A 26,398-nucleotide genomic window follows, 5' to 3' on the forward strand; every position below is an offset into this window, starting at 1 on the left:
GTAGTGGATGAAGTGGAAGGGGCATCACGCGGAGGAATGGAGAGGAGGAATCTGAAGCTGGCATGCATGAGATCTTTATTGAGGAAAAGACACGGAAAGGAAGGATCCACTTGGTGATCGCCAAGTGGAAAGAGCACAATTTAAGCTGCAAAGACAGAAGGAAGTTACTGCGCTCATGTTCCCAGGCAGCATGGTCTGAGGCTGTTCCCTGCTTGCTTGTTTTCTGCCATGAAAAGAGGAGTCATGGCTGGTGAGCCCTTGGGCCATAGGTGACACAGAGACGTGAGGTCAGTGCGTGAGGCACCTTGCAGGGTGCAGGTGGTTGGTGTGAGGGTGTGGGCGCAGGCCCTTAGCAGGGGTAGCGGGCTCTGCCGCCATTGAAGCAGCCCAGGCCTCCGAAGCCGAAGCCGCCGGAGGAGATGGCCACTCCCTGGGCGTCGAGGGCGCTGCCCACGGCAGCTGATGAGGAGGATCCGACGGCGGTGTTCTGGGGGAAGGAGCTGAGGATGGGTCCCGGCAGGGTGACCACCACGGTGGAGGGCTGGATGACGACCTGGGAGTCCTGGCACTGCCTGACACAGGGCTCGTTGCAGCTGTTAGCCAGTGGGGTGGGTCCGCAGGGGCGGCAGAGGTCGTAGCAGGACATGGCTGTGGGGTGGAGGGTCCCTGGAAGAGGGAATGTTGAGAAAAGAGAGGATGTTGAGGGGGGAGGGAAGCAATGCCGTTGGGTACCAAGGCAGCAGGTTGGCCTGGTTTAGGGTTGTGGGGAGCATGACAGAGAGGAGGTAGAAGGGCTGCGGAGGTTTGAGCAGGGGCAGTATGGAGAATTTGGTCAGGTGGGGTGGCCAAAGGAGGTCAGTGGGGGCTGCAGGCTCACCTGGAAGAGCACAGAGCAGAAGGCAGCAGGAGAGTGGTGTGAGGGAGCGAGGCACAGGGCCGGCTTTTATGCTGCTGTGTGAGTGCCTGAGGGCTTGGAGAGAGCCTCTGCGCATGGCAGCATTGTATGCAGTGAGCAGCTCTTGCGTTCCAGAACCATGCCAGACATGAGGTGGGGATGTGTCATTGTCTTCCCACAGCTCTCCCTTTTCATTTCCTTGTGTTGTGGATTTGATCCTTTGACCTTGTCGGCAATTTTTAAGGGAAAATGAGTATTCTGTGGGATTTATATGGAAGGTGTGTCTCATGATGGTGGTTGGAAGATGCATCTAAGGCATGGGAGAGTTGTTGTCTCAGGAGTGCGGTCACTGGGTAGCATTGATGTTGGGTGGTTTGTGTCTGCACTGAGTGGTGAGGATCCCATTTCACAGCATCTTTGTCAGTCTGCTGTGGGCTTCCCAAGCGTGTCTGGCATGAGACCCTATTACTTGTGTTGCTTTTGCTCCCTGCTTGCTTTCATCCCATTTCCCTTTCCATGTGCTTTGCCCTTCTCTTTCCCATTGGGTGTGCTGCCTTGACAGCTGATTGGTTCCCTTTTTGCTATCAAGGTTTTATTTGCGAACTGTTTTCCTGGGTGTTCTGTGCTCTAGTTTCAGCTTAGGGCTCTGTGTGGGGATTGTAGCTTATTTAGGCAGAGGAGGGCTGTTTGTGAGGGCAGGACACAGTCCTCTCAGGCCTCGTTGAGAGGTAGCAAACCCTGAGCAGAACGGGAGGATGTTGGAGTGGAAGGCTGAAGCAGACGCTATGAGATCATTGTTGAGTTGAATGTCAGTTGACCTCAATGAAAATTGAGTTTCTCAAAGGCATGGCCTTTGATGGTTTCCATGAGGATTTGAAGATTCCATAGGGAAACTGGAAGCATCCATGCTACATGGGGATGCAGCCATGAGCTGCTCCAGGCCACGTGGTCAAGGACATGGCTGAAGGATGCAGGATGTAGAATCGTAGAAGCATAGAATCCAAGGGTTGGAAAGGACCTACAAGATCATCTAGTCCAACTGTCCTCCCACCACCATTGCTACCACGAGCCACTAAACCATATCTCATGCCGCCATTCAGCTGAGGTGAGTGCTTTGTGTCTTGCTGCTGAGGTGAACAGTGCTTGTTGCCAAAGGAGATGAAGAGAAGTAGGGTGGACGTGCCCAAAGGCTGTGAGATGGGCCTGGTTCTATGCATGAACGATGAGGGAGCCATGAGATGTCCTTGCAAGGGTGACATCATTTGTTTTAGAAAGGTCACAGTGCCTGGGAGGGGCTTCTGATGTGCGGGACAGAGCTCGTAGCCCTGCTGTCTTGAAGGAGATGGAAGAAGGAAGAGTGGCAAAGGAGATATTTGTTTAAGTGACCTGTGCTGCTGGGCAAGTGAAGAGCAAATCCGGGAATGTGTTTTTGCAGATGCAAGAGGAAGAAGAACATGATGGGGAGTGCTCAATGTGGATAACTGTCACGGGATTGACTGAGACTGGCTAAGAAGTGGTGGGAATAGAAAGCACAAAAGGGCAAACTACCTGTGTTTTTCTACACTGAAGTGACCAGCTTTGCGCATAAGAGGGTGCAGTGAGTTTGCCTTTACAAAAGGCCTTGATGTTTCCTCCCAGGGTGTGCTCATAGGCAAACTCTCAGTGATCTTTACAGGTTAACGGATGCTGAGGTGGTCTATAAAGTGGCTGAAGGCAGGGGTCTGGTGGTCTGAGGTGAGTGACACAGAGTCCTGATGTGGTGAGTTCGTAGTAGTTTCGTCCAAGCCTGGGGAGTGAGGCCAGTGCTGTTGAGTATCTTCATAAAAAGCCTGGGTGATGAGACTGGACCTGACTGTGGACAGCCTGCTATTCCTGAGTGGGCTTGGGCAGTGCAGTGGTACTATCTGACTTTGTTTGTACAAGTGTAGATAATATGTGATGAGAAGAATGCCATCTGCAAGCCAGCGATGCTCTTGTAAGAGACATGGCACCGAGAGGAGGTCGTGGGGCCCATTTGGACCCAACACGTTCCTTTCTAGAGCCATGTCTTTGTATTGGTTGAAGTGGAAAGAGCATTAATCAAAGGAATGGAGAGGAGAAATCTGAAGATGACATGCATGAGTTCTTTATTGAGAGAAACACATGAAAAGGAAGGATCCACTTGGTGATCGCCAAGTGGAAAGAGCACAATTTGAAGTGCAAAGGCAGAAGAAAGTTACTGCACACATGTTCCCAGGCAGCATGGTCTGAAGTTGTTCCATCCTTCTCTGTTTCATTCCATGAAAAGAGGAGTCATGGCTGGTGAGCCCTTGGGCCATGGGTGGCACAGAGGTGCCTCCTGAGTGCGTGAGGCGCCTTGCAGGGTGCAGGTGTTTGGTGTGAGGGTGTGGGCGCCGGCCCTTAGCAGGGGTAGCGGGCTCTGCCGCCGTTGAAGCAGCCCAGGCCTCCGAAGCCGAAGCCGCCGGAGGAGATGGCCACTCCCTGGGCGTTGAGGGCGCTGCCCACGGCAGCTGATGAGGAGGATCCGACGGCGGTGTTCTGGGGGAAGGAGCTGAGGATGGGTCCCGGCAGGGTGACCACCACGGTGGAGGGCTGGATGACGACTTGGGAGTCCTGGCACTGCCTGACACAGGGCTCGTTGCAGCTGTTAGCCAGCGGGGTGGGTCCCCCACTGCAGGGGCGGCAGAGGTCGTAGCAGGACATGGCTGTGGGGTGGAGGGTACCTGAAAGAAAGGGTGTTGGGTGAGTGGAGGGAGTTGATGGTATGGGAAGCAATGCTGTTCCGTTCCCAAGCGGCAGGGAGGTATGGTTTGGTGTTGTGGGGAGCATGACAGAAGAGGTGGAAAGGCTGCAGACTTTGTGGTCAGAGGGGAAGGGCGAGCAAAGCCAGGTGGGGTGGCCAAAGGAGGGCAGCGGGGGGTGCAGCTCACCTGGAAGAGCACAGAGCAGAAGACGACAGGAGAGTGGTGTGAGGGAGCAAGGCACAGGGCTGGCTTTTATGCTGCTGTGTGAGTGCCTGAGGGCTTGGAGAGAGCCTCTGCGCATGGCAGCACTGTGCAGAATGCTGCTGTTGCATGCCCAACCCAGAGAAGTCATGAGGTGGGGTGTCATTGTCTTCCCACAACACTTCCTTTTCATTTCCTTGTGTTGTGGATTTGATCCTTTGACCCTGTCGGCATCTTTGGGTGTGACTGGAGTGTTGAGGAAGGCGCATCTCATGGCAGGTGTTGGTAGGCTTGTCCAAAGCTTTGCAGGAGTGATGTGGTCTCCTCAGTGATGCCATCGTGTGCTACTCATGCAGTCGTGTTTGTGGCCACTTTGTGAGGTGCCGACCCCATTCCAGGCATCCTTAGAGGGCTGTTCTGTGATTCCCAGGTGCGTTTGGCTTGAGACAGTGCTAGTTGCACTGCGCTGCGCTCCCTGCCTGCCTTCGACTTAATTTGCTTTCCTTGAGCTTAGTTGTTGTCTTGTGCATTGGGTGTGTTGTGTCAACATGTTGGTTCCCCTTTTGCTTTGAAAACTGTGTTCTGGAGAAAGGAGGGGTCCTTTCCTGGACCTTTGTGTGTTAATGGGTGATGCAGCCATGAGCCACTTCATGACATCTTCTGGAGAAGACGGAAGAAAGTAGAAAGAGGGGCTGTTCAACTGGATGTGCCTAGGTGTGTGAGGCCTGCTGAGTGTCACCCAGGAATGCAGAGGGAGCTGTGCGGAGTGGGTTCGGAGGAGGGCCACAAAGGAGATCAAATGGCTGGAGTCCATTTAGTGTGAAGAAAGGCTGATGGAAGTTGGACTTGTTCAGCCTGGAGAAGAGTTGGCTCCAGGGAGATGTGAGTGTGGCCTTGCAGTACTTGAAGGGAGCTTACATGCAGGAGGGGAAGCAACTTTTTACAGGGTCTGATTGCAGTAGGACATTTTAATGGGAAGAGTAGAAATTTTGTTATCTGAACTAAGTAAGTAAGGAAGAAATTCTTGACTCGGATACTGGTGAAGTCCTGGCACAGGCTGCCCAGTGAACTTGTGCGTTCCTGAACCCTGGGGGCATTCAAGGCCAGGTTCCTCATGCTTTCCTGTGGACTTTTAAGGATCTCCTCTCAATACTGCGTGCTACTCTTGCATCCCGTAGTGTTGCTTGTCATCAGTTATGTGTTGTTCTTCCAGCAATTCTGCCTTTTTGCGTCCTTGAGGACGTGTCCATTTGGCACTGGCGGTATGTTCCAGGTGCGAATACTGGAGGGCAGAGGAGGGATTTGGCATGTTTGTGTTTGAGTATGCGGAAGATTCTGTGTCGAAAGCACAGAACAGGAGTTAGCGAGGTCACGGCTCGGCACTTGTGCAATCTGGTTTGTGCCTTTGTTGTTAGAGGAGTTCCCAATTCCAAGCAGCCGTGGAAACCTGGTCTGGCCATTCAGGGTATCCCAGATCGGAGAAGTTGGCATTTGTTTTCATGAGCTGATTACCCATCTAGTTCAGCAAGGGATCCTAATAGACCTACATTCTAAGGACTTCTGCAAAGATTTTCATTGGTTTTTCTCCATATGCTTCTGGAGACAATGTCTAGCACATATATATAGGCAAAGACAGAAAGCGTTGAGTGAACCGTTGCGTCACAAGTCCAACTCCACGGCTTTTTTCAAATGTGGTTGTGCACCAGAGGGCAGTGGCATGAAACAGGCTTCCGAAGTCAGTGCAGAAGCACTATGGCTGCTGGATTTCAAGAAACATTGGGCAATGCCTTCAGATGTAGCATTTAATTTTTAAGGAGTGCGTTGTTGAAGCATGAGTTGGACTCAGTTATCCCTGGGGGTCCCTTCCAACATCCTTGGGTACTGTCTGATCCCACTGCATTTGTTCCCTCCCGGAGCTCGTTGCAGCTGGTTAGCCAGCCTTTAGCTCTTGTCTTCCCCAGTGGGTGTGCTGCGTGGCTGGCTGGATGCCTCTTGATGTTGGAAGGCTGTAGCTGGAGAAAGGAGGCTGCGTGTTTTGTGCCGTGCCTGTGTGGGGCCCTTTTTGGAGGTTTCCAAGCAGGCGGGAGAGGGCTGTTTGTGAGAGCAGGATGCTGTCCTGTCACAGCTGGTTCAGTGCTAGCAAGCTCTGTGGTGTCAGGAGTCCTGCCATGGTTGCCAAATGGTGGCACTGGCCACTGCATTATAATGCCATTTTCTGGGGCTCCCACATTCGCGGAATGGATTTTGGTGCAGATGCTTTGGTTTGCTAGATGGGGGTCTGCTGGGCTGGTTGGTGAGATGTGGGATGAGCGGTGAGGATGAGGAGAGGCAGAGTGTGAGTGGGTCTGTCAGGAAGTGCAGCCTGGTGCAACAGGGTGCTTGGGTTGAGTGTCAAGGAGCACGGCTATTTTCCTGCCCTGCGTTTGTTGTTCATCAAGAGGATTTGGCAGTTTCCTCGGGGAGCTCCGTGGGCGCAGTCTGTCCTGGGCTGCAGACCTGAGGTGGCAGTGATGAGATTTGCATCCCGAAGGCTAAATTCATTGGTTGTCCTGTCCCTGGTGAAGAGATTGTTTTCCAGATTGTCTTAGAGGAAAAGAGTGCTTTGCTTTGAGGGAAACAGGGAGATTCTACGTAAGTCGAAGGACCTGTTTGGTTGCACCCATGAATTGGTAGTGTCTGATGTGTCGGCCATGCTGATATCAATTGTCTTAGAAAGATGACGGAAATGAGGAGCGAAGGTGTGAGGAAGCACAGGCTGGTTGGCCTGACGTTAGTCAGTGGGAAGGAGGTGAAGGAAATCCTCCCGGAAAGTACTGCCAAACACAGATTGGCTAAGAAATGGTGGGAATGGAGAGCCTGGATATACACCCCCAGCTGAGTTTCTTCAAGGCGGAAGCGACCATCTTTGATCCGGGGGAGGTGCAGTGCCAGTTGATGAGTTTGCCTTTAGGAAAGGCTTTGAGGCTTCCTCCCATGACATGCTGGTAGGCAAACTGTGAGCAGTCTGCTGAGGTAAGTTTGCACTGAGGTGTCCTTCAAAGTGTCTGAACGCAGGGGTCTGTTGGTCTGAGGCGAGTGGCCCGGAGTCCAGATGTGGTGAGTTCCTAGCTGTATAGGCCAAGAGTGGAAAGTGAAGCCAATGCTGTTTGGTATCTTCATTAAGAGCCTGCGTGAAGGGACTGGAATCGATTATGGACAGGCTGCAATTCCTGACTGGGCTTGAGTAGGGCCATTGTACTATAGGAGGTAAAGAAAATACTGGTAAGAGAAATGATTCTGTGACCATGTTTGTTGTAACCATGAGAGAATCCTGCCTGGGAAGAGAAGAAATGGAGTGTGTGCTGAGCCAGAGAAGTTGTACGAGCGAGCATGGGCAGAAGGGCCTCAAAGTGGCCAAGAATTTATTAGTGTAGGCGTTGATAAGTTCTTGTCACGAAGGCTATGTGCTAGCTACCAAAGCTCTTGTGAGTGACATGGTTGCAAGAGGAGGTCTCGGAGCCCTCTTGTAGCAGACATGACGGTTTCTAATGCCGTGTCTTTGTAGTGGATGAAGTGGAAGGGGCATCACGCGGAGGAATGGAGAGGAGGAATCTGAAGCTGGCATGCATGAGATCTTTATTGAGGAAAAGACACGGAAAGGAAGGATCCACTTGGTGATCGCCAAGTGGAAAGAGCACAATTTCAGCTGCAAAGAAAGAAGAAAGTTACTGCACACATGTTCCCAGGCAGCATGGTCTGAGGCTGTTCCCTGCTTGCTTGTTTTCTGCCATGAAAAGAGGAGCCATGGCTGGTGAGCCCTTGGGCCATAGGTGACACAGAGACGTGAGGTCAGTGCGTGAGGCGCCTTGCAGGGTGCAGGTGGTTGGTGTGAGGGTGTGGGCGCAGGCCCTTAGCAGGGGTAGCGGGCTCTGCCGCCGTTGAAGCAGCCCAGGCCTCCGAAGCCGAAGCCGCCGGAGGAGATGGCCACTCCCTGGGCGTTGAGGGCGCTGCCCACGGCAGCGGATGAGGAGGATCCGACGGCGGTGTTCTGGGGGAAGGAGCTGAGGATGGGTCCCGGCAGGGTGACCAGCACGGCGGGAGGCTGGATGACGACCTGGGAGTCCTGGCACTGCCTGACACAGGGCTCGTTGCAGCTGTTAGCCAGCGGGGTGGGTCCCCCACTGCAGGGGCGGCAGAGGTCGTAGCAGGACATGGCTGTGGGGTGGAGGGTCTCTGGAAGAGAAGATGTTGTGTAAGTAGATGGTGTTGAGTGGGGAGAGAAGCAGTGGTGTGGGTATCCCAGGGAGTGGGTTGGCGTGATGTGGAGCTGTGGGCAGTGTGGCCGTGGGGAAGCAGGAAGGCTACTGATGCTGGGGGCAGAGGGGTTGTGGAGAGCTGGGCCAGGTGCGGTGGGAGAAGGAGGGCAGAAGGATGCAGGCTCACCTGGAGGTTTGCAGAGGAGAAGGAGTCAGGAGAGTGGTGTGAGGGAGTGAGACAAGGGCCGGCTTTTATGCTGCTGTGTGAGTGCCTGAGGGCTTGGAGAGAGCCTCTGCGCATGGCTGCATTGTGCAGTGAGCTGCTGTTGCATGCCAGAGCCTGGTCTGTCATGAGGTGGGGAGTGTTTGCCTTCTCACTACACTCCCCTTTCATTTCCTTGTGTTGTGGATTTTCTCCTGTGACCCTGTCAGCAGTTTTTTAGTGAGAGTGAGTGTTTTGGTGGATTTATACAGAAAGCATGTCTCAGGATAGTTGGAAGATGCATCTAAAGCATTTGGAGAGGTGTAGTACAAGGAATGAGGTCAGGCACAGCACTTGTTTTGCATGGCTTCTGACTGCGTTTTGTGGTAGGGACCCCATTTCCTTGCACCCTAGCAAGGCCACTCTGGGCTTCTTGGGTGCTTTTGGCATGAGACTTTATTGCTTGCATCCTATTTTCTGACTGACTGCCTTCATCCCAATTTTGTTTCCATGTACTTTGCCCTTCTATTTCCCACTGGGTGTGCTGCACTGACATCCTGGTTCCCATTGTGCTTTTAAGACTTTATTTGGGAATGGGGTTACTGCATCTTTTGTTTCAGTAGTTTCAGCTATCCATTGTCTGTCATTGGGATAGGAGCAGATTGAGGCTGAGGAGCGCTGTCTGTGTGAGCAGGATGCAGACCTCTCAGGCCTGGTTGAGAGGTAGCAAGCCCTGAGCTGAAGGGGAGTGTGTTGGTGTGGAAGGCTGAAGCAGAGCTTGTGGGATCCTTGTTGAGTTGAGTGTCAGTGGCTGAAGTTATTATTTCTGTGTGTAGGCTTTGATAGTTACAAGAAGGATTTGGAGATTCCATAGAGAAATTAGAATCATGGGCTACATGACGGGCATGCAGTCATGAGCCTCTCCAGGCCATGAGGTCAAGGGCACAGCTGAGGAGTGCAAGGCATGCCCTCGTTCAGCTGAGGTGAGTGCTTTGTGCCTTGCTGCTGAGGTGAGCAGTACTTCAATTTCTGAGGAAGATGGAGCCAAGTACAGAGAGGGGCGGTGCAACTGGATGTGGCGAAGTGTGTGAGGCCTGCTGGGTGTCACCCAGGAATGCAGAGGGAGCTGTGCAGAGTGGGTCCAGAGAAGGGCCACAAAGGAGATCAAAGGGCTGGAATGCATCTGCTGTGAAGAAATGCTGATGGAGTTGGACTTGTTCAGCCTGGAGAAGAGTTGGCTCCATGGAGACCTCACTGTAGCCATTCAGGAATTGAAGGAGCTTACAAGTAGGAGGAGAAGAACTTTTTACACAGTCTGCTTGCAGTAGGACATTTTAACAGAAAGAAGAGACATTTGGTGTAGATGTGTGGAAGAAATTCTTGACTCGGATGGTTGTGAAACCCTGGAACATGCTGCCCATTCATCTTGTGGATTCTTCATCTTCGGTGGCATAGCAGGCCTGCCTGGACAGGGCCCTGGTCAGCACGCTCTTTGGGGCTGCATCAACCCACAGAAGGGATGGTGGTTAAGTTCTCCTCCAAACCTCCACCGCTGTGTGATTGTGTGATTGTCTGATTTAAGCTGGTCTCCCATGGTGCGCTCATCTAGAAGCTGAACCAGCATGGGTGAGACAAGTGGAGAGCGAGGTGGACTGACAGCAGCTGGCTGAAGGCCTGGGCCCAGAGCCTTGTGATGGAGGGCACCAAGTGTAGTTGGAGGCAAGTTCCTGATGTTTCCCCCTAAGCGGAGTGTTAAGGATCTCTTGTCTGGGATGCAAGCTGATCTTCCATCCCGTGGAATTGTGCGTTATGTGGTATGAGTTGTTTTTCCAGCAAGTCTGTCTTTCTGCATCCTTTTCTTGAGGACGTGCCCATTTTGCAGCGGCGGCACCTTTCAAGTGAGTGCATTGGAAGCCAAAGGAGCGATGTTGCACCTTCGTGTCACGGCACGCGGAAGTAGTGGCCAGAGCACAGAAGATGAGCAGTGTTGACAGTGAGGTCATGGCTTGGCACTTGTGCGGTGCGGTTTGTGTGTGTGTTGTTAGAGGAGCTGGCAGTTCCAAAGAGCCGTGGAAGCCTGGTCTGGGCATTCGAGGTACCCTGCTCTGTAGACGATGGCACATTCTTTTATGAGAGCATCAACCATTTAGTTCAAGAAGCGAACCTAGTGGGTATAATGTCTATGAACTTGAGCAAAGATTTTCATGCTGTTTGACTCCGTATCCCTCTGGTGATAACGCCCAGCACATCTCTAGACAAATACACGATGTGTTGAGTGAACTGTTGGCCCCAAAGTCCAACTCCCATGCTTTTTTCCAATGTGGTTACATCAGGCAGGTGTCCAGTCGGCTGTGGGATTCTCCAGAGCTCCATTTCTGAGTCTGTTCTGTTCTATGTTGTACTGAGTGGTCTGGATGCGGGGCTCGGTTGCGCAGCATGTAAGAAGTTTGTGGATTGCAGTAAGTAGGGAGGAGCAGTTGACCCTGTCAGGAATAGGGAGGCCTTGGAGAGAACTGTTGAGAGACCAGCAGGCTGGGCCGTCACCAATGGCCTGAAGTTGAAGAAGAGGACGTGCTGGATTCTGCACCTGATTCCAGAATGCCCTGGCCATTTGAGGATTTGGGTAGGAGAGAGTGAAAAGCAGCTCCAGCCCAAGCGGTCTTGAGGTTGTGGCTGATGGCCAGATGAATCTGAGTCAGCAGTGTGCCCTGGCAGCCAACAGGGCTGACTGTAGCCTGGGGTGCATTGAGCCCTGCACTGGAATTGAAACAGGGAAGGGCCTGTCCCGCTCTGCTTTGTGCTGCTCCATCTTCACCTCAAACCTTGTGTTTAGCTTTGACTTCAACAACACAAAAAGGATGTGAAACTATTGAGTAGTTTCCAAAGGAGGACTACAAAGATGGTGTAGAGTCTGGAGGAACTCAGGTTGCATGGTTTGTTCTATCAAGTGGAGACTGAGGGGAGGCCGAGGTGCTCTTAATAGTGGCTTAATGTAGAGGTCTGGTGGTCTGAGACGAGTGACACGGAGTCCTGAAGTGGTGAGTTCAGAGTTGTAGAGGCCAAGACTGGGAAGCGAATGAAAGGGAAGTGAACAGAAGGACGTTCAGTGTCTTCACTAAAAGCCTGGGCACGGGGAGTGGACCTGACTGTGGACAGCCTGCTGTTCCTGCCTGGGCTTGAGCGGGGCCGCTGTAGTGAAATCAAGAAATCAAGACGATACTGATGAAGGAAAGATTCTGTGACCATATTTGTTGTAAATAGGAGAAAATCTTGCCTGGGAGGAAAAGGAATCAAGTGTGCACTGACGGAGAGATGTTGTATGAGAGAGCAGAGGCAGAAGAGCCCTTTGAGGGCCAAGACTGCATCAGTGTAGGAGTATATATAACTTATAATGTGATGAAGGCCATCTGCTAGGCACCAAAGCTCTTGTGTGTGACAAGAGGAGGTCTGGGGCCCTCTTGTAGCAGACATGACGGTTTGCGTGCCGTGTCTTTGTAATGGGTGAAGTGGAAGGGACATTATGCGAAGGAATGAAGAAGAGGAATCTGAGGCTGACATGCATAAGATCTTTATTGAGAGAAACACACGAAAAGAAAGGATCCACTTGGTGATCGCCAAGTGGAAAGAGCACAATTTAAGCTGCAAAGAAAGAAGAAAGTTACTGCACTCATGTTTCCAAGCAGCATGGTCTGAAGTTGTTCCATCCTTCTCTGTTTCATTCCATGAAAAGAGGAGCCATGGCTGGTGAGCTCTTGGGCCATAGGTGGCACAGAGACGTGAGGTCAGTGCGTGAGGCGCCTTGCAGGGTGCAGGTGGTTGGTGTGAGGGTGTGGGCGCAGGCCCTTAGCAGGGGTAGCGGGCTCTGCCGCCGTTGAAGCAGCCCAGGCCTCCGAAGCCGAAGCCGCCGGAGGAGATGGCCACTCCCTGGGCGTTGAGGGCGCTGCCCACGGCAGCTGATGAGGAGGATCCGACGGCGGTGTTCTGGGGGAAGGAGCTGAGGATGGGTCCCGGCAGGGTGACCACCACGGTGGAGGGCTGGATGACGACCTGGGAGTCCTGGCACTGCCTGACACAGGGCTCGTTGCAGCTGTTAGCCAGCGGGGTGGGTCCGCAGGGGCGGCAGAGGTCGTAGCAGGACATGGCTTTGGGGTGGAGGGTACCTGAAAGAAAGGGTGTTGGGTGAGTGGAGGGAGTTGAGGGTATGGGAAGCAATGCTGTTCCGTTCCCAAGCGGCAGGGAGGTATGGTTTGGGATTATGGGGAGCATGACAGAAGAGGTGGAAAGGCTGCAGAGTTTGTGGTCAGAGGGGAATGGAGAGCAAAGCCAGGTGGGGTGGCCAAAGAAGGCAGCTGGGGGTGCAGCTCACCTGGAAGAGCACAGAGCAGAAGACGACAGGAGAGTGGTGTGAGGGAGCGAGGCACAGGGCCGGCTTTTATGCTGCTGTGTGAGTGCCTGAGGGCCTGGAGGGAGCCTCTGCGCATGGTAGCACTGTGCAGAACGCTGCAGTTGCATGCCCAACCCAGAGAAGTCATGAGGTGGGGTGTCATTGTCTTCCCACAACACTTCCTTTTCATTTCCTTGTGTTGTGGATTTGATCCTTTGACCCTGTCGGCATCTTTGGGTGTGACTGGAGTGTTGAGGAAGGCGCATCTCGTGGCAGGTGTTGGTAGGCTTGTCCAAAGCTCTGCAGGAGTGATGTGGTCTCCTCAGTGATGCCATCGTGTGCTACTCATGCAGTCGTGTTTGTGGCCACTTTGTGAGGTGCAGACCCCATTCCAGGCATCCTTAGAGGGCTGTTCTGTGATTCCCAGGTGCGTTTGGCTTGAGACGCTGCTAGTTGCACTGCGCTGCGCTCCCTGCCTGCCTTCGACTTAATTTGCTTTCCTTGAGCTTAGTCGTTGTCTTGTGCATTGGGTGTGTTGTGTCAACATGTTGGTTCCCCTTTTGCTTTGAAAACTGTGTTCTGGAGAATGGAGGCAGCCTGTCTTGTGTTGTTTCACAAGCGTTGGACCATGCAAGGTGGTTTTAGTATATTTAGAGAGAGGAGGGCAATTTGTGGAGTTGAGATTTTGGGGTCCTTTCCTGGACCGTTGTGTGTTAATGGGTGATGCAGCCATGAGCCACTTCATGACATCTTCTGGAGAAGACGGAAGAAAGTAGAAAGAGGGGCTGTTCAACTGGATGTGCCTAGGTGTGTGAGGCCTGCTGGGTGTCACCCAGGAATGCAGAGGGAGCTGTGCGGAGTGGGTTCGGAGGAGGGCCACAAAGGAGATCAAATGGCTGGAGTCCATTTAGTGTGAAGAAAGGCTGATGGAAGTTGGACTTGTTCAGCCTGGAGAAGAGTTGGCTCCAGGGAGATGTGAGTGTGGCCTTGCAGTACTTGAAGGGAGCTTACATGCAGGAGGGGAAGCAACTTTTTACAGGGTCTGATTGCAGTAGGACATTTTAATGGGAAGAGTAGAAATTTTGTTATCTGAACTAAGTAAGTAAGGAAGAAATTCTTGACTCGGATACTGGTGAAGTCCTGGCACAGGCTGCCCAGTGAACTTGTGCGTTCCTGAACCCTGGGGGCATTCAAGGCCAGGTTCCTCATGCTTTCCTGTGGACTTTTAAGGATCTCCTCTCAATACTGCGTGCTACTCTTGCATCCCGTAGTGTTGCTTGTCATCAGTTATGTGTTGTTCTTCCAGCAATTCTGCCTTTTTGCGTCCTTGAGGACGTGTCCATTTGGCACTGGCGGTATGTTCCAGGTGCGAATACTGGAGGGCAGAGGAGGGATTTGGCATGTTTGTGTTTGAGTATGCGGAAGATTCTGTGTCCAAAGCACAGAACAGGAGTCAGCGAGGTCACGGCTCGGCACTTGTGCAATCTGGTTTGTGCCTTTGTTGTTAGAGGAGTTCCCAATTCCAAGCAGCCGTGGAAACCTGGTCTGGCCATTCAGGGTATCCCAGATCGGAGAAGTTGGCATTTGTTTTCATGAGCTGATTACCCATCTAGTTCAGCAAGGGATCCTAATAGACCTACATTCTAAGGACTTCTGCAAAGATTTTCATTGGTTTTTCTCCATATGCTTCTGGAGACAATGTCTAGCACATATATATAGGCAAAGACAGAAAGCGTTGAGTGAACCGTTGCGTCACAAGTCCAACTCCACGGCTTTTTTCAAATGTGGTTGTGCACCAGAGGGCAGTGGCATGAAACAGGCTTCCGAAGTCAGTGCAGAAGCACTATGGCTGCTGGATTTCAAGAAACATTGGGCAATGCCTTCAGATGTAGCATTTAATTTTTAAGGAGTGCGTTGTTGAAGCATGAGTTGGACTCAGTTATCCCTGGGGGTCCCTTCCAACATCCTTGGGTACTGTCTGATCCCACTGCATTTGTTCCCTCCCGGAGCTCGTTGCAGCTGGTTAGCCAGCCTTTAGCTCTTGTCTTCCCCAGTGGGTGTGCTGCGTGGCTGGCTGGATGCCTCTTGATGTTGGAAGGCTGTAGCTGGAGAAAGGAGGCTGCGTGTTTTGTGCCGTGCCTGTGTGGGGCCCTTTTTGGAGGTTTCCAAGCAGGCGGGAGAGGGCTGTTTGTGAGAGCAGGATGCTGTCCTGTCACAGCTGGTTCAGTGCTAGCAAGCTCTGTGGTGTCAGGAGTCCTGCCATGGTTGCCAAATGGTGGCACTGGCCACTGCATTATAATGCCATTTTCTGGGGCTCCCACATTCGCGGAATGGATTTTGGTGCAGATGCTTTGGTTTGCTAGATGGGGGTCTGCTGGGCTGGTTGGTGAGATGTGGGATGAGCGGTGAGGATGAGGAGAGGCAGAGTGTGAGTGGGTCTGTCAGGAAGTGCAGCCTGGTGCAACAGGGTGCTTGGGTTGAGTGTCAAGGAGCACGGCTATTTTCCTGCCCTGCGTTTGTTGTTCATCAAGAGGATTTGGCAGTTTCCTCGGGGAGCTCCGTGGGCGCAGTCTGTCCTGGGCTGCAGACCTGAGGTGGCAGTGATGAGATTTGCATCCCGAAGGCTAAATTCATTGGTTGTCCTGTCCCTGGTGAAGAGATTGTTTTCCAGATTGTCTTAGAGGAAAAGAGTGCTTTGCTTTGAGGGAAACAGGGAGATTCTACGTAAGTCGAAGGACCTGTTTGGTTGCACCCATGAATTGGTAGTGTCTGATGTGTCGGCCATGCTGATATCAATTGTCTTAGAAAGATGACGGAAATGAGGAGCGAAGGTGTGAGGAAGCACAGGCTGGTTGGCCTGACGTTAGTCAGTGGGAAGGAGGTGAAGGAAATCCTCCCGGAAAGTACTGCCAAACACAGATTGGCTAAGAAATGGTGGGAATGGAGAGCCTGGATATACACCCCCAGCTGAGTTTCTTCAAGGCGGAAGCGACCATCTTTGATCCGGGGGAGGTGCAGTGCCAGTTGATGAGTTTGCCTTTAGGAAAGGCTTTGAGGCTTCCTCCCATGACATGCTGGTAGGCAAACTGTGAGCAGTCTGCTGAGGTAAGTTTGCACTGAGGTGTCCTTCAAAGTGTCTGAACGCAGGGGTCTGTTGGTCTGAGGCGAGTGGCCCGGAGTCCAGATGTGGTGAGTTCCTAGCTGTATAGGCCAAGAGTGGAAAGTGAAGCCAATGCTGTTTGGTATCTTCATTAAGAGCCTGCGTGAAGGGACTGGAATCGATTATGGACAGGCTGCAATTCCTGACTGGGCTTGAGTAGGGCCATTGTACTATAGGAGGTAAAGAAAATACTGGTAAGAGAAATGATTCTGTGACCATGTTTGTTGTAACCATGAGAGAATCCTGCCTGGGAAGAGAAGAAATGGAGTGTGTGCTGAGCCAGAGAAGTTGTACGAGCGAGCATGGGCAGAAGGGCCTCAAAGTGGCCAAGAATTTATTAGTGTAGGCGTTGATAAGTTCTTGTCACGAAGGCTATGTGCTAGCTACCAAAGCTCTTGTGAGTGACATGGTTGCAAGAGGAGGTCTCGGAGCCCTCTTGTAGCAGACATGACGGTTTCTAATGCCGTGTCTTTGTAGTGGATGAAGTGGAAGGGGCATCACGCGGAGGAATGGAGAGGAGGAATCTGAAGCTGGCATGCATGAGATCTTTATTGAGGAAAAGACACGGAAAGGAAGGATCCACTTGGTGATCGCCAAGTGGAAAGAGCACAATTTAAGCTGCAAAGAAAGAAGAAAGTTACTGCACACATGTTCCCAGGCAGCATGGTCTGAGGCTGTTCCCTGCTTGCTTGTTTTCTGCCATGAAAAGAGGAGCCATGGCTGGTGAGCCCTTGGGCCATAGGTGACACAGAGACGTGAGGTCAGTGCGTGAGGCGCCTTGCAGGGTGCAGGTGGTTGGTGTGAGGGTGTGGGCGCAGGCCCTTAGCAGGGGTAGCGGGCTCTGCCGCCGTTGAAGCAGCCCAGGCCTCCGAAGCCGAAGCCGCCGGAGGAGATGGCCACTCCCTGGGCGCTGAGGGCGCTGCCCACGGCAGCTGATGAGGAGGATCCGACGGCGGTGTTCTGGGGGAAGGAGCTGAGGATGGGTCCCGGCAGGGTGACCAGCACGGCGGGAGGCTGGATGACGACCTGGGAGTCCTGGCACTGCCTGACACAGGGCTCGTTGCAGCTGTTAGCCAGCGGGGTGGGTCCCCCACTGCAGGGGCGGCAGAGGTCGTAGCAGGACATGGCTGTGGGGTGGAGGGTCTCTGGAAGAGAAGATGTTGTGTAAGTAGATGGTGTTGAGTGGGGAGAGAAGCAGTGGTGTGGGTATCCCAGGGAGTGGGTTGGCGTGATGTGGAGCTGTGGGCAGTGTGGCCGTGGGGAAGCAGGAAGGCTACTGATGCTGGGGGCAGAGGGGTTGTGGAGAGCTGGGCCAGGTGCGGTGGGAGAAGGAGGGCAGAAGGATGCAGGCTCACCTGGAGGTTTGCAGAGGAGAAGGAGTCAGGAGAGTGGTGTGAGGGAGTGAGACAAGGGCCGGCTTTTATGCTGCTGTGTGAGTGCCTGAGGGCTTGGAGAGAGCCTCTGCGCATGGCTGCATTGTGCAGTGAGCTGCTGTTGCATGCCAGAGCCTGGTCTGTCATGAGGTGGGGAGTGTTTGCCTTCTCACTACACTCCCCTTTCATTTCCTTGTGTTGTGGATTTTCTCCTGTGACCCTGTCAGCAGTTTTTTAGTGAGAGTGAGTGTTTTGGTGGATTTATACAGAAAGCATGTCTCAGGATAGTTGGAAGATGCATCTAAAGCATTTGGAGAGGTGTAGTACAAGGAATGAGGTCAGGCACAGCACTTGTTTTGCATGGCTTCTGACTGCGTTTTGTGGTAGGGACCCCATTTCCTTGCACCCTAGCAAGGCCACTCTGGGCTTCTTGGGTGCTTTTGGCATGAGACTTTATTGCTTGCATCCTATTTTCTGACTGACTGCCTTCATCCCAATTTTGTTTCCATGTACTTTGCCCTTCTATTTCCCACTGGGTGTGCTGCACTGACATCCTGGTTCCCATTGTGCTTTTAAGACTTTATTTGGGAATGGGGTTACTGCATCTTTTGTTTCAGTAGTTTCAGCTATCCATTGTCTGTCATTGGGATAGGAGCAGATTGAGGCTGAGGAGCGCTGTCTGTGTGAGCAGGATGCAGACCTCTCAGGCCTGGTTGAGAGGTAGCAAGCCCTGAGCTGAAGGGGAGTGTGTTGGTGTGGAAGGCTGAAGCAGAGCTTGTGGGATCCTTGTTGAGTTGAGTGTCAGTGGCTGAAGTTATTATTTCTGTGTGTAGGCTTTGATAGTTACAAGAAGGATTTGGAGATTCCATAGAGAAATTAGAATCATGGGCTACATGACGGGCATGCAGTCATGAGCCTCTCCAGGCCATGAGGTCAAGGGCACAGCTGAGGAGTGCAAGGCATGCCCTCGTTCAGCTGAGGTGAGTGCTTTGTGCCTTGCTGCTGAGGTGAGCAGTACTTCAATTTCTGAGGAAGATGGAGCCAAGTACAGAGAGGGGCGGTGCAACTGGATGTGGCGAAGTGTGTGAGGCCTGCTGGGTGTCACCCAGGAATGCAGAGGGAGCTGTGCAGAGTGGGTCCAGAGAAGGGCCACAAAGGAGATCAAAGGGCTGGAATGCATCTGCTGTGAAGAAATGCTGATGGAGTTGGACTTGTTCAGCCTGGAGAAGAGTTGGCTCCATGGAGACCTCACTGTAGCCATTCAGGAATTGAAGGAGCTTACAAGTAGGAGGAGAAGAACTTTTTACACAGTCTGCTTGCAGTAGGACATTTTAACAGAAAGAGGAGACATTTGGTGTAGATGTGTGGAAGAAATTCTTCACTCAGATGGTTGTGAAACCCTGGAACATGCTGCCCATTCATCTTGTGTATTCTTCATCTTCGGTGGCATAGCAGGCCTGCCTGGACAGGGCCCTGGTCAGCACGCTCTTTGGGGCTGCATCAGCCCACAGAAGGGATAGTGGTTAAGTTCTCCTCCAAACCTCCACCACTGTGTGATTGTGTGATTGTCTGATTTAAGCTGGTCTCCCATGGTGCGCTCATCTAGAAGCTGAACCAGCATGGGTGAGACAAGTGGAGAGCGAGGTGGACTGACAGCAGCTGGCTGAAGGCCTGGGCCCAGAGCCTTGTGATGGAGGGCACCAAGTGTAGTTGGAGGCAAGTTCCTGATGTTTCCCCCTAAGCGGAGTGTTAAGGATCTCTTGTCTGGGATGCAAGCTGATCTTCCATCCCGTGGAATTGTGCGTTATGTGGTATGAGTTGTTTTTCCAGCAAGTCTGTCTTTCTGCATCCTTTTCTTGAGGACGTGCCCATTTTGCAGCGGCGGCACCTTTCAAGTGAGTGCATTGGAAGCCAAAGGAGCGATGTTGCACCTTCGTGTCACGGCACGCGGAAGTAGTGGCCAGAGCACAGAAGATGAGCAGTGTTGACAGTGAGGTCATGGCTTGGCACTTGTGCGGTGTGGTTTGTGTGTGTGTTGTTAGAGGAGCTGGCAGTTCCAAAGAGCCGTGGAAGCCTGGTCTGGGCATTCGAGGTACCCTGCTCTGTAGACGATGGCACATTCTTTTATGAGAGCATCAACCATTTAGTTCAAGAAGCGAACCTAGTGGGTATAATGTCTATGAACTTGAGCAAAGATTTTCATGCTGTTTGACTCCGTATCCCTCTGGTGATAACGCCCAGCACATCTCTAGACAAATACACGATGTGTTGAGTGAACTGTTGGCCCCAAAGTCCAACTCCCATGCTTTTTTCCAATGTGGTTACATCAGGCAGGTGTCCAGTCGGCTGTGGGATTCTCCAGAGCTCCATTTCTGAGTCTGTTCTGTTCTATGTTGTACTGAGTGGTCTGGATGCGGGGCTCGGTTGCGCAGCATGTAAGAAGTTTGTGGATTGCAGTAAGTAGGGAGGAGCAGTTGACCCTGTCAGGAATAGGGAGGCCTTGGAGAGAACTGTTGAGAGACCAGCAGGCTGGGCCGTCACCAATGGCCTGAAGTTGAAGAAGAGGACGTGCTGGATTCTGCACCTGATTCCAGAATGCCCTGGCCATTTGAGGATTTGGGTAGGAGAGAGTGAAAAGCAGCTCCAGCCCAAGCGGTCTTGAGGTTGTGGCTGATGGCCAGATGAATCTGAGTCAGCAGTGTGCCCTGGCAGCCAACAGGGCTGACTGTAGCCTGGGGTGCATTGAGCCCTGCACTGGAATTGAAACAGGGAAGGGCCTGTCCCGCTCTGCTTTGTGCTGCTCCATCTTCACCTCAAACCTTGTGTTTAGCTTTGACTTCAACAACACAAAAAGGATGTGAAACTATTGAGTAGTTTCCAAAGGAGGACTACAAAGATGGTGTAGAGTCTGGAGGAACTCAGGTTGCATGGTTTGTTCTATCAAGTGGAGACTGAGGGGAGGCCGAGGTGCTCTTAATAGTGGCTTAATGTAGAGGTCTGGTGGTCTGAGACGAGTGACACGGAGTCCTGAAGTGGTGAGTTCAGAGTTGTAGAGGCCAAGACTGGGAAGCGAATGAAAGGGAAGTGAACAGAAGGACGTTCAGTGTCTTCACTAAAAGCCTGGGCACGGGGAGTGGACCTGACTGTGGACAGCCTGCCGTTCCTGCCTGGGCTTGAGCGGGGCCGCTGTAGTGAAATCAAGAAATCAAGACGATACTGATGAAGGAAAGATTCTGTGACCATATTTGTTGTAAATAGGAGAAAATCTTGCCTGGGAGGAAAAGGAATCAAGTGTGCACTGACCGAGAGATGTTGTATGAGAGAGCAGAGGCAGAAGAGCCCTTTGAGGGCCAAGACTGCATCAGTGTAGGAGTATATATAACTTATAATGTGATGAAGGCCATCTGCTAGGCACCAAAGCTCTTGTGTGTGACAAGAGGAGGTCTGGGGCCCTCTTGTAGCAGACATGACGGTTTGCGTGCCGTGTCTTTGTAATGGGTGAAGTGGAAGGGACATTATGCGAAGGAATGAAGAAGAGGAATCTGAGGCTGACATGCATAAGATCTTTATTGAGAGAAACACACGAAAAGAAAGGATCCACTTGGTGATCGCCAAGTGGAAAGAGCACAATTTAAGTGCAAAGAAAGAAGAAAGTTACTGCACTCATGTTTCCAAGCAGCATGGTCTGAAGTTGTTCCATCCTTCTCTGTTTCATTCCATGAAAAGAGGAGCCATGGCTGGTGAGCTCTTGGGCCATAGGTGACACAGAGACGTGAGGTCAGTGCGTGAGGCGCCTTGCAGGGTGCAGGTGGTTGGTGTGAGGGTGTGGGCGCAGGCCCTTAGCAGGGGTAGCGGGCTCTGCCACCATTGAAGCAGCCCAGGCCTCCGAAGCCGAAGCCGCCGGAGGAGATGGCCACTCCCTGGGCGTCGAGGGCGCTGCCCACGGCAGCTGATGAGGAGGATCCGACGGCGGTGTTCTGGGGGAAGGAGCTGAGGATGGGTCCCGGCAGGGTGACCACCACGGTGGAGGGCTGGATGACGACCTGGGAGTCCTGGCACTGCCTGACACAGGGCTCGTTGCAGCTGTTAGCCAGCGGGGTGGGTCCGCAGGGGCGGCAGAGGTCGTAGCAGGACATGGCTGTGGGATGGAGGGTACCTGAAAGAAAGGGTGTTGGGTGAGTGGAGGGAGTTGATGGTATGGGAAGCAATGCTGTTCCGTTCCCAAGCGGCAGGGAGGTATGGTTTGGGATTATGGGGAGCATGACAGAAGAGGTGGAAAGGCTGCAGAGTTTGTGGTCAGAGGGGAATGTAGAGCAAAGCCAGGTGGGGTGGCCAAAGAAGGCAGCTGGGGGTGCAGCTCACCTGGAAGAGCACAGAGCAGAAGGCGACAGGAGAGTGGTGTGAGGGAGCGAGGCACAGGGCCGGCTTTTATGCTGCTGTGTGAGTGCCTGAGGGCCTGGAGGGAGCCTCTGCGCATGGTAGCACTGTGCAGAACGCTGCAGTTGCATGCCCAACCCAGAGAAGTCATGAGGTGGGGTGTCATTGTCTTCCCACAACACTTCCTTTTCATTTCCTTGTGTTGTGGATTTGATCCTTTGACCCTGTCAGCATCTTTGGGTGTGACTGGAGTGTTGAGGAAGGCGCATCTCGTGGCAGGTGTTGGTAGGCTTGTCCAAAGCTCTGCAGGAGTGATGTGGTCTCCTCAGTGATGCCATCGTGTGCTACTCATGCAGTCGTGTTTGTGGCCACTTTGTGAGGTGCAGACCCCATTCCAGGCATCCTTAGAGGGCTGTTCTGTGATTCCCAGGTGCGTTTGGCTTGAGACGCTGCTAGTTGCACTGCGCTGCGCTCCCTGCCTGCCTTCGACTTAATTTGCTTTCCTTGAGCTTAGTCGTTGTCTTGTGCATTGGGTGTGTTGTGTCAACATGTTGGTTCCCCTTTTGCTTTGAAAACTGTGTTCTGGAGAAAGGAGGGGTCCTTTCCTGGACCGTTGTGTGTTAATGGGTGATGCAGCCATGAGCCACTTCATGACATCTTCTGGAGAAGACGGAAGAAAGTAGAAAGAGGGGCTGTTCAACTGGATGTGCCTAGGTGTGTGAGGCCTGCTGAGTGTCACCCAGGAATGCAGAGGGAGCTGTGCGGAGTGGGTTCGGAGGAGGGCCACAAAGGAGATCAAATGGCTGGAGTCCATTTAGTGTGAAGAAAGGCTGATGGAGTGGGATTTGTTCAGCCTGGAGAAGAGTTGGCTCCAGGGAGATGTGAGTGTGGCCTTGCAGTACTTGAAGGGAGCTTACATGCAGGAGGGGAAGCAACTTTTTACAGGGTCTGATTGCAGTAGGACATTTTAATGGGAAGAGTAGAAATTTTGTTATCTGAACTAAGTAAGTAAGGAAGAAATTCTTGACTCGGATACTGGTGAAGTCCTGGCACAGGCTGCCCAGTGAACTTGTGCGTTCCTGAACCCTGGGGGCATTCAAGGCCAGGTTCCTCATGCTTTCCTGTGGACTTTTAAGGATCTCCTCTCAATACTGCGTGCTACTCTTGCATCCCGTAGTGTTGCTTGTCATCAGTTATGTGTTGTTCTTCCAGCAATTCTGCCTTTTTGCGTCCTTGAGGACGTGTCCATTTGGCACTGGCGGTATGTTCCAGGTGCGAATACTGGAGGGCAGAGGAGGGATTTGGCATGTTTGTGTTTGAGTATGCGGAAGATTCTGTGTCCAAAGCACAGAATAGGAGTCAGCGAGGTCACGGCTCGGCACTTGTGCAATCTGGTTTGTGCCTTTGTTGTTAGAGGAGTTCCCAATTCCAAGCAGCCGTGGAAACCTGGTCTGGCCATTCAGGGTATCCCAGATCGGAGAAGTTGGCATTTGTTTTCATGAGCTGATTACCCATCTAGTTCAGCAAGGGATCCTAATAGACCTACATTCTAAGGACTTCTGCAAAGATTTTCATTGGTTTTTCTCCATATGCTTCTGGAGACAATGTCTAGCACATATATATAGGCAAAGACAGAAAGCGTTGAGTGAACCGTTGGCTCACAAGTCCAACTCCACGGCTTTTTTCAAATGTGGTTGTGCACCAGAGGGCAGTGGCATGAAACAGGCTTCCGAAGTCAGTGCAGAAGCACTATGGCTGCTGGATTTCAAGAAACATTGGGCAATGCCTTCAGATGTAGCATTTAATTTTTAAGGAGTGCGTTGTTGAAGCATGAGTTGGACTCAGTTATCCCTGGGGGTCCCTTCCAACATCCTTGGGTACTGTCTGATCCCACTGCATTTGTTCCCTCCCGGAGCTCGTTGCAGCTGGTTAGCCAGCCTTTAGCTCTTGTCTTCCCCAGTGGGTGTGCTGCGTGGCTGGCTGGATGCCTCTTGATGTTGGAAGGCTGTAGCTGGAGAAAGGAGGCTGCGTGTTTTGTGCCGTGCCTGTGTGGGGCCCTTTTTGGAGGTTTCCAAGCAGGCAGGAGAGGGCTGTTTGTGAGAGCAGGATGCTGTCCTGTCACAGCTGGTTCAGTGCTAGCAAGCTCTGTGGTGTCAGGAGTCCTGCCATGGTTGCCAAATGGTGGCACTGGCCACTGCATTATAATGCCATTTTCTGGGGCTCCCACATTCGCGGAATGGATTTTGGTGCAGATGCTTTGGTTTGCTAGATGGGGGTCTGCTGGGCTGGTTGGTGAGATGTGGGATGAGCGGTGAGGATGAGGAGAGGCAGAGTGTGAGTGGGTCTGTCAGGAAGTGCAGCCTGGTGCAACAGGGTGCTTGGGTTGAGTGTCAAGGAGCACGGCTATTTTCCTGCCCTGCGTTTGTTGTTCATCAAGAGGATTTGGCAGTTTCCTCGGGGAGCTCCGTGGGCGCAGTCTGTCCTGGGCTGCAGACCTGAGGTGGCAGTGATGAGATTTGCATCCCGAAGGCTAAATTCATTGGTTGTCCTGTCCCTGGTGAAGAGATTGTTTTCCAGATTGTCATAGAGGAAAAGAGTGCTTTGCTTTGAGGGAAACAGGGAGATTCTACGTAAGTCGAAGGACCTGTTTGGTTGCACCCATGAATTGGTAGTGTCTGATGTGTCGGCCATGCTGATATCAATTGTCTTAGAAAGATGACGGAAATGAGGAGCGAAGGTGTGAGGAAGCACAGGCTGGTTGGCCTGACGTTAGTCAGTGGGAAGGAGGTGAAGGAAATCCTCCCGGAAAGTACTGCCAAACACAGATTGGCTAAGAAATGGTGGGAATGGAGAGCCTGGATATACACCCCCAGCTGAGTTTCTTCAAGGCGGAAGCGACCATCTTTGATCCGGGGGAGGTGCAGTGCCAGTTGATGAGTTTGCCTTTAGGAAAGGCTTTGAGGCTTCCTCCCATGACATGCTGGTAGGCAAACTGTGAGCAGTCTGCTGAGGTAAGTTTGCACTGAGGTGTCCTTCAAAGTGTCTGAACGCAGGGGTCTGTTGGTCTGAGGCGAGTGGCCCGGAGTCCAGATGTGGTGAGTTCCTAGCTGTATAGGCCAAGAGTGGAAAGTGAAGCCAATGCTGTTTGGTATCTTCATTAAGAGCCTGCGTGAAGGGACTGGAATCGATTATGGACAGGCTGCAATTCCTGACTGGGCTTGAGTAGGGCCATTGTACTATAGGAGGTAAAGAAAATACTGGTAAGAGAAATGATTCTGTGACCATGTTTGTTGTAACCATGAGAGAATCCTGCCTGGGAAGAGAAGAAATGGAGTGTGTGCTGAGCCAGAGAAGTTGTACGAGCGAGCATGGGCAGAAGGGCCTCAAAGTGGCCAAGAATTTATTAGTGTAGGCGTTGATAAGTTCTTATGTCACGAAGGCTATGTGCTAGCTACCAAAGCTCTTGTGAGTGACATGGTTGCAAGAGGAGGTCTCGGAGCCCTCTTGTAGCAGACATGACGGTTTCTAATGCCGTGTCTTTGTAGTGGATGAAGTGGAAGGGGCATCACGCGGAGGAATGGAGAGGAGGAATCTGAAGCTGGCATGCATGAGATCTTTATTGAGGAAAAGACACGGAAAGGAAGGATCCACTTGGTGATCGCCAAGTGGAAAGAGCACAATTTCAGCTGCAAAGAAAGAAGAAAGTTACTGCACACATGTTCCCAGGCAGCATGGTCTGAGGCTGTTCCCTGCTTGCTTGTTCTATGGCATGAAAAGAGGAGCCATGGCTGGTGATCCCTTGGGCCATAGGTGACACAGAGACGTGAGGTCAGTGCGTGAGGCGCCTTGCAGGGTGCAGGTGGTTGGTGTGAGGGTGTGGGCGCAGGCCCTTAGCAGGGGTAGCGGGCTCTGCCGCCGTTGAAGCAGCCCAGGCCTCCGAAGCCGAAGCCGCCGGAGGAGATGGCCACTCCCTGGGCGTCGAGGGCGCTGCCCACGGCAGCTGATGAGGAGGATCCGACGGCGGTGTTCTGGGGGAAGGAGCTGAGGATGGGTCCCGGCAGGGTGACCACCACGGTGGAGGGCTGGATGACGACCTGGGAGTCCTGGCACTGCCTGACACAGGGCTCGTTGCAGCTGTTAGCCAGCGGGGTGGGTCCCCCACTGCAGGGGCGGCAGAGGTCGTAGCAGGACATGGCTGTGGGGTGGAGGGTCTCTGGAAGAGAAGATGTTGTGTAAGTAGATGGTGTTGAGTGGGGAGAGAAGCAGTGGTGTGGGTATCCCAGGGAGTGGGTTGGCGTGATGTGGAGCTGTGGGCAGTGTGGCCGTGGGGAAGCAGGAAGGCTACTGATGCTGGGGGCAGAGGGGTTGTGGAGAGCTGGGCCAGGTGCGGTGGGAGAAGGAGGGCAGAAGGATGCAGGCTCACCTGGAGGTTTGCAGAGGAGAAGGAGTCAGGAGAGTGGTGTGAGGGAGTGAGACAAGGGCCGGCTTTTATGCTGCTGTGTGAGTGCCTGAGGGCTTGGAGAGAGCCTCTGCGCATGGCTGCATTGTGCAGTGAGCTGCTGTTGCATGCCAGAGCCTGGTCTGTCATGAGGTGGGGAGTGTTTGCCTTCTCACTACACTCCCCTTTCATTTCCTTGTGTTGTGGATTTTCTCCTGTGACCCTGTCAGCAGTTTTTTAGTGAGAGTGAGTGTTTTGGTGGATTTATACAGAAAGCATGTCTCAGGATAGTTGGAAGATGCATCTAAAGCATTTGGAGAGGTGTAGTACAAGGAATGAGGTCAGGCACAGCACTTGTTTTGCATGGCTTCTGACTGCGTTTTGTGGTA

General features: G+C 52.5%; 6 protein-coding genes across 8 annotated transcripts; all 6 read right to left on the reverse strand.

Moving 5' to 3' along the window:
- Positions 1-349: 349 nt before the first annotated feature.
- On the reverse strand, positions 350-998 carry LOC146544815 (feather keratin 1-like). Its single transcript, XM_085219951.1, has 2 exons — positions 878-998; positions 350-666 (listed from the first exon to the last, which is right to left on the reverse strand). The coding sequence occupies exons 1-2, from the start codon at positions 990-992 to the stop codon at positions 350-352; spliced, it is 432 nt and encodes a 143-aa protein (XP_085076077.1). The 5' UTR covers positions 993-998.
- Positions 999-3,295: 2,297 nt separating this feature from the next.
- Positions 3,296-3,940, reverse strand: LOC146544816 (feather keratin 1-like). Its single transcript, XM_085219952.1, has 2 exons — positions 3,826-3,940; positions 3,296-3,618 (listed from the first exon to the last, which is right to left on the reverse strand). Exons 1-2 carry the CDS (start codon positions 3,938-3,940, stop codon positions 3,296-3,298), a joined length of 438 nt encoding a protein of 145 aa, XP_085076078.1.
- A 3,789-nt stretch (positions 3,941-7,729) lies between these two features.
- Positions 7,730-8,032, reverse strand: LOC146544817 (feather keratin 1-like). Its single transcript, XM_085219956.1, has one exon. The coding sequence runs from the start codon at positions 8,030-8,032 to the stop codon at positions 7,730-7,732; it is 303 nt and encodes a 100-aa protein (XP_085076082.1).
- Positions 8,033-12,120: 4,088 nt separating this feature from the next.
- Positions 12,121-17,299, reverse strand: LOC146544818 (feather keratin 1-like). Of its 3 annotated transcripts, none has more exons than XM_085219953.1 (2): positions 16,690-16,946; positions 12,121-12,184 (listed from the first exon to the last, which is right to left on the reverse strand). In XM_085219953.1, exons 1-2 carry the CDS (start codon positions 16,944-16,946, stop codon positions 12,121-12,123), a joined length of 321 nt encoding a protein of 106 aa, XP_085076079.1. The 3 variants fall into 3 exon arrangements, with proteins under 3 accessions (XP_085076079.1, XP_085076081.1, XP_085076080.1); XM_085219955.1 differs by lacking the exon at positions 16,690-16,946 and adding an exon at positions 12,644-12,767 and having other exon boundaries at positions 12,121-12,437; XM_085219954.1 differs by lacking the exon at positions 12,121-12,184 and adding an exon at positions 17,220-17,299 and having other exon boundaries at positions 16,644-17,016.
- Positions 17,300-21,033: 3,734 nt separating this feature from the next.
- Positions 21,034-21,680, reverse strand: LOC146544819 (feather keratin 1-like). The gene is made up of 2 exons (XM_085219957.1): positions 21,557-21,680; positions 21,034-21,350 (listed from the first exon to the last, which is right to left on the reverse strand). Exons 1-2 carry the CDS (start codon positions 21,669-21,671, stop codon positions 21,034-21,036), a joined length of 432 nt encoding a protein of 143 aa, XP_085076083.1. The 5' UTR covers positions 21,672-21,680.
- A 3,781-nt stretch (positions 21,681-25,461) lies between these two features.
- Positions 25,462-25,764, reverse strand: LOC146544820 (feather keratin 1-like). Its single transcript, XM_085219958.1, has one exon. The coding sequence runs from the start codon at positions 25,762-25,764 to the stop codon at positions 25,462-25,464; it is 303 nt and encodes a 100-aa protein (XP_085076084.1).
- Positions 25,765-26,398: the final 634 nt, after the last annotated feature.

The sequence above is a fragment of the Meleagris gallopavo genome, chromosome 3 (genome assembly GCF_905368555.1).
Source record: "Meleagris gallopavo chromosome 3, MGAL_WU_HG_1.1, whole genome shotgun sequence".
NCBI classification, from domain to species: Eukaryota; Metazoa; Chordata; class Aves; order Galliformes; family Phasianidae; genus Meleagris; species Meleagris gallopavo.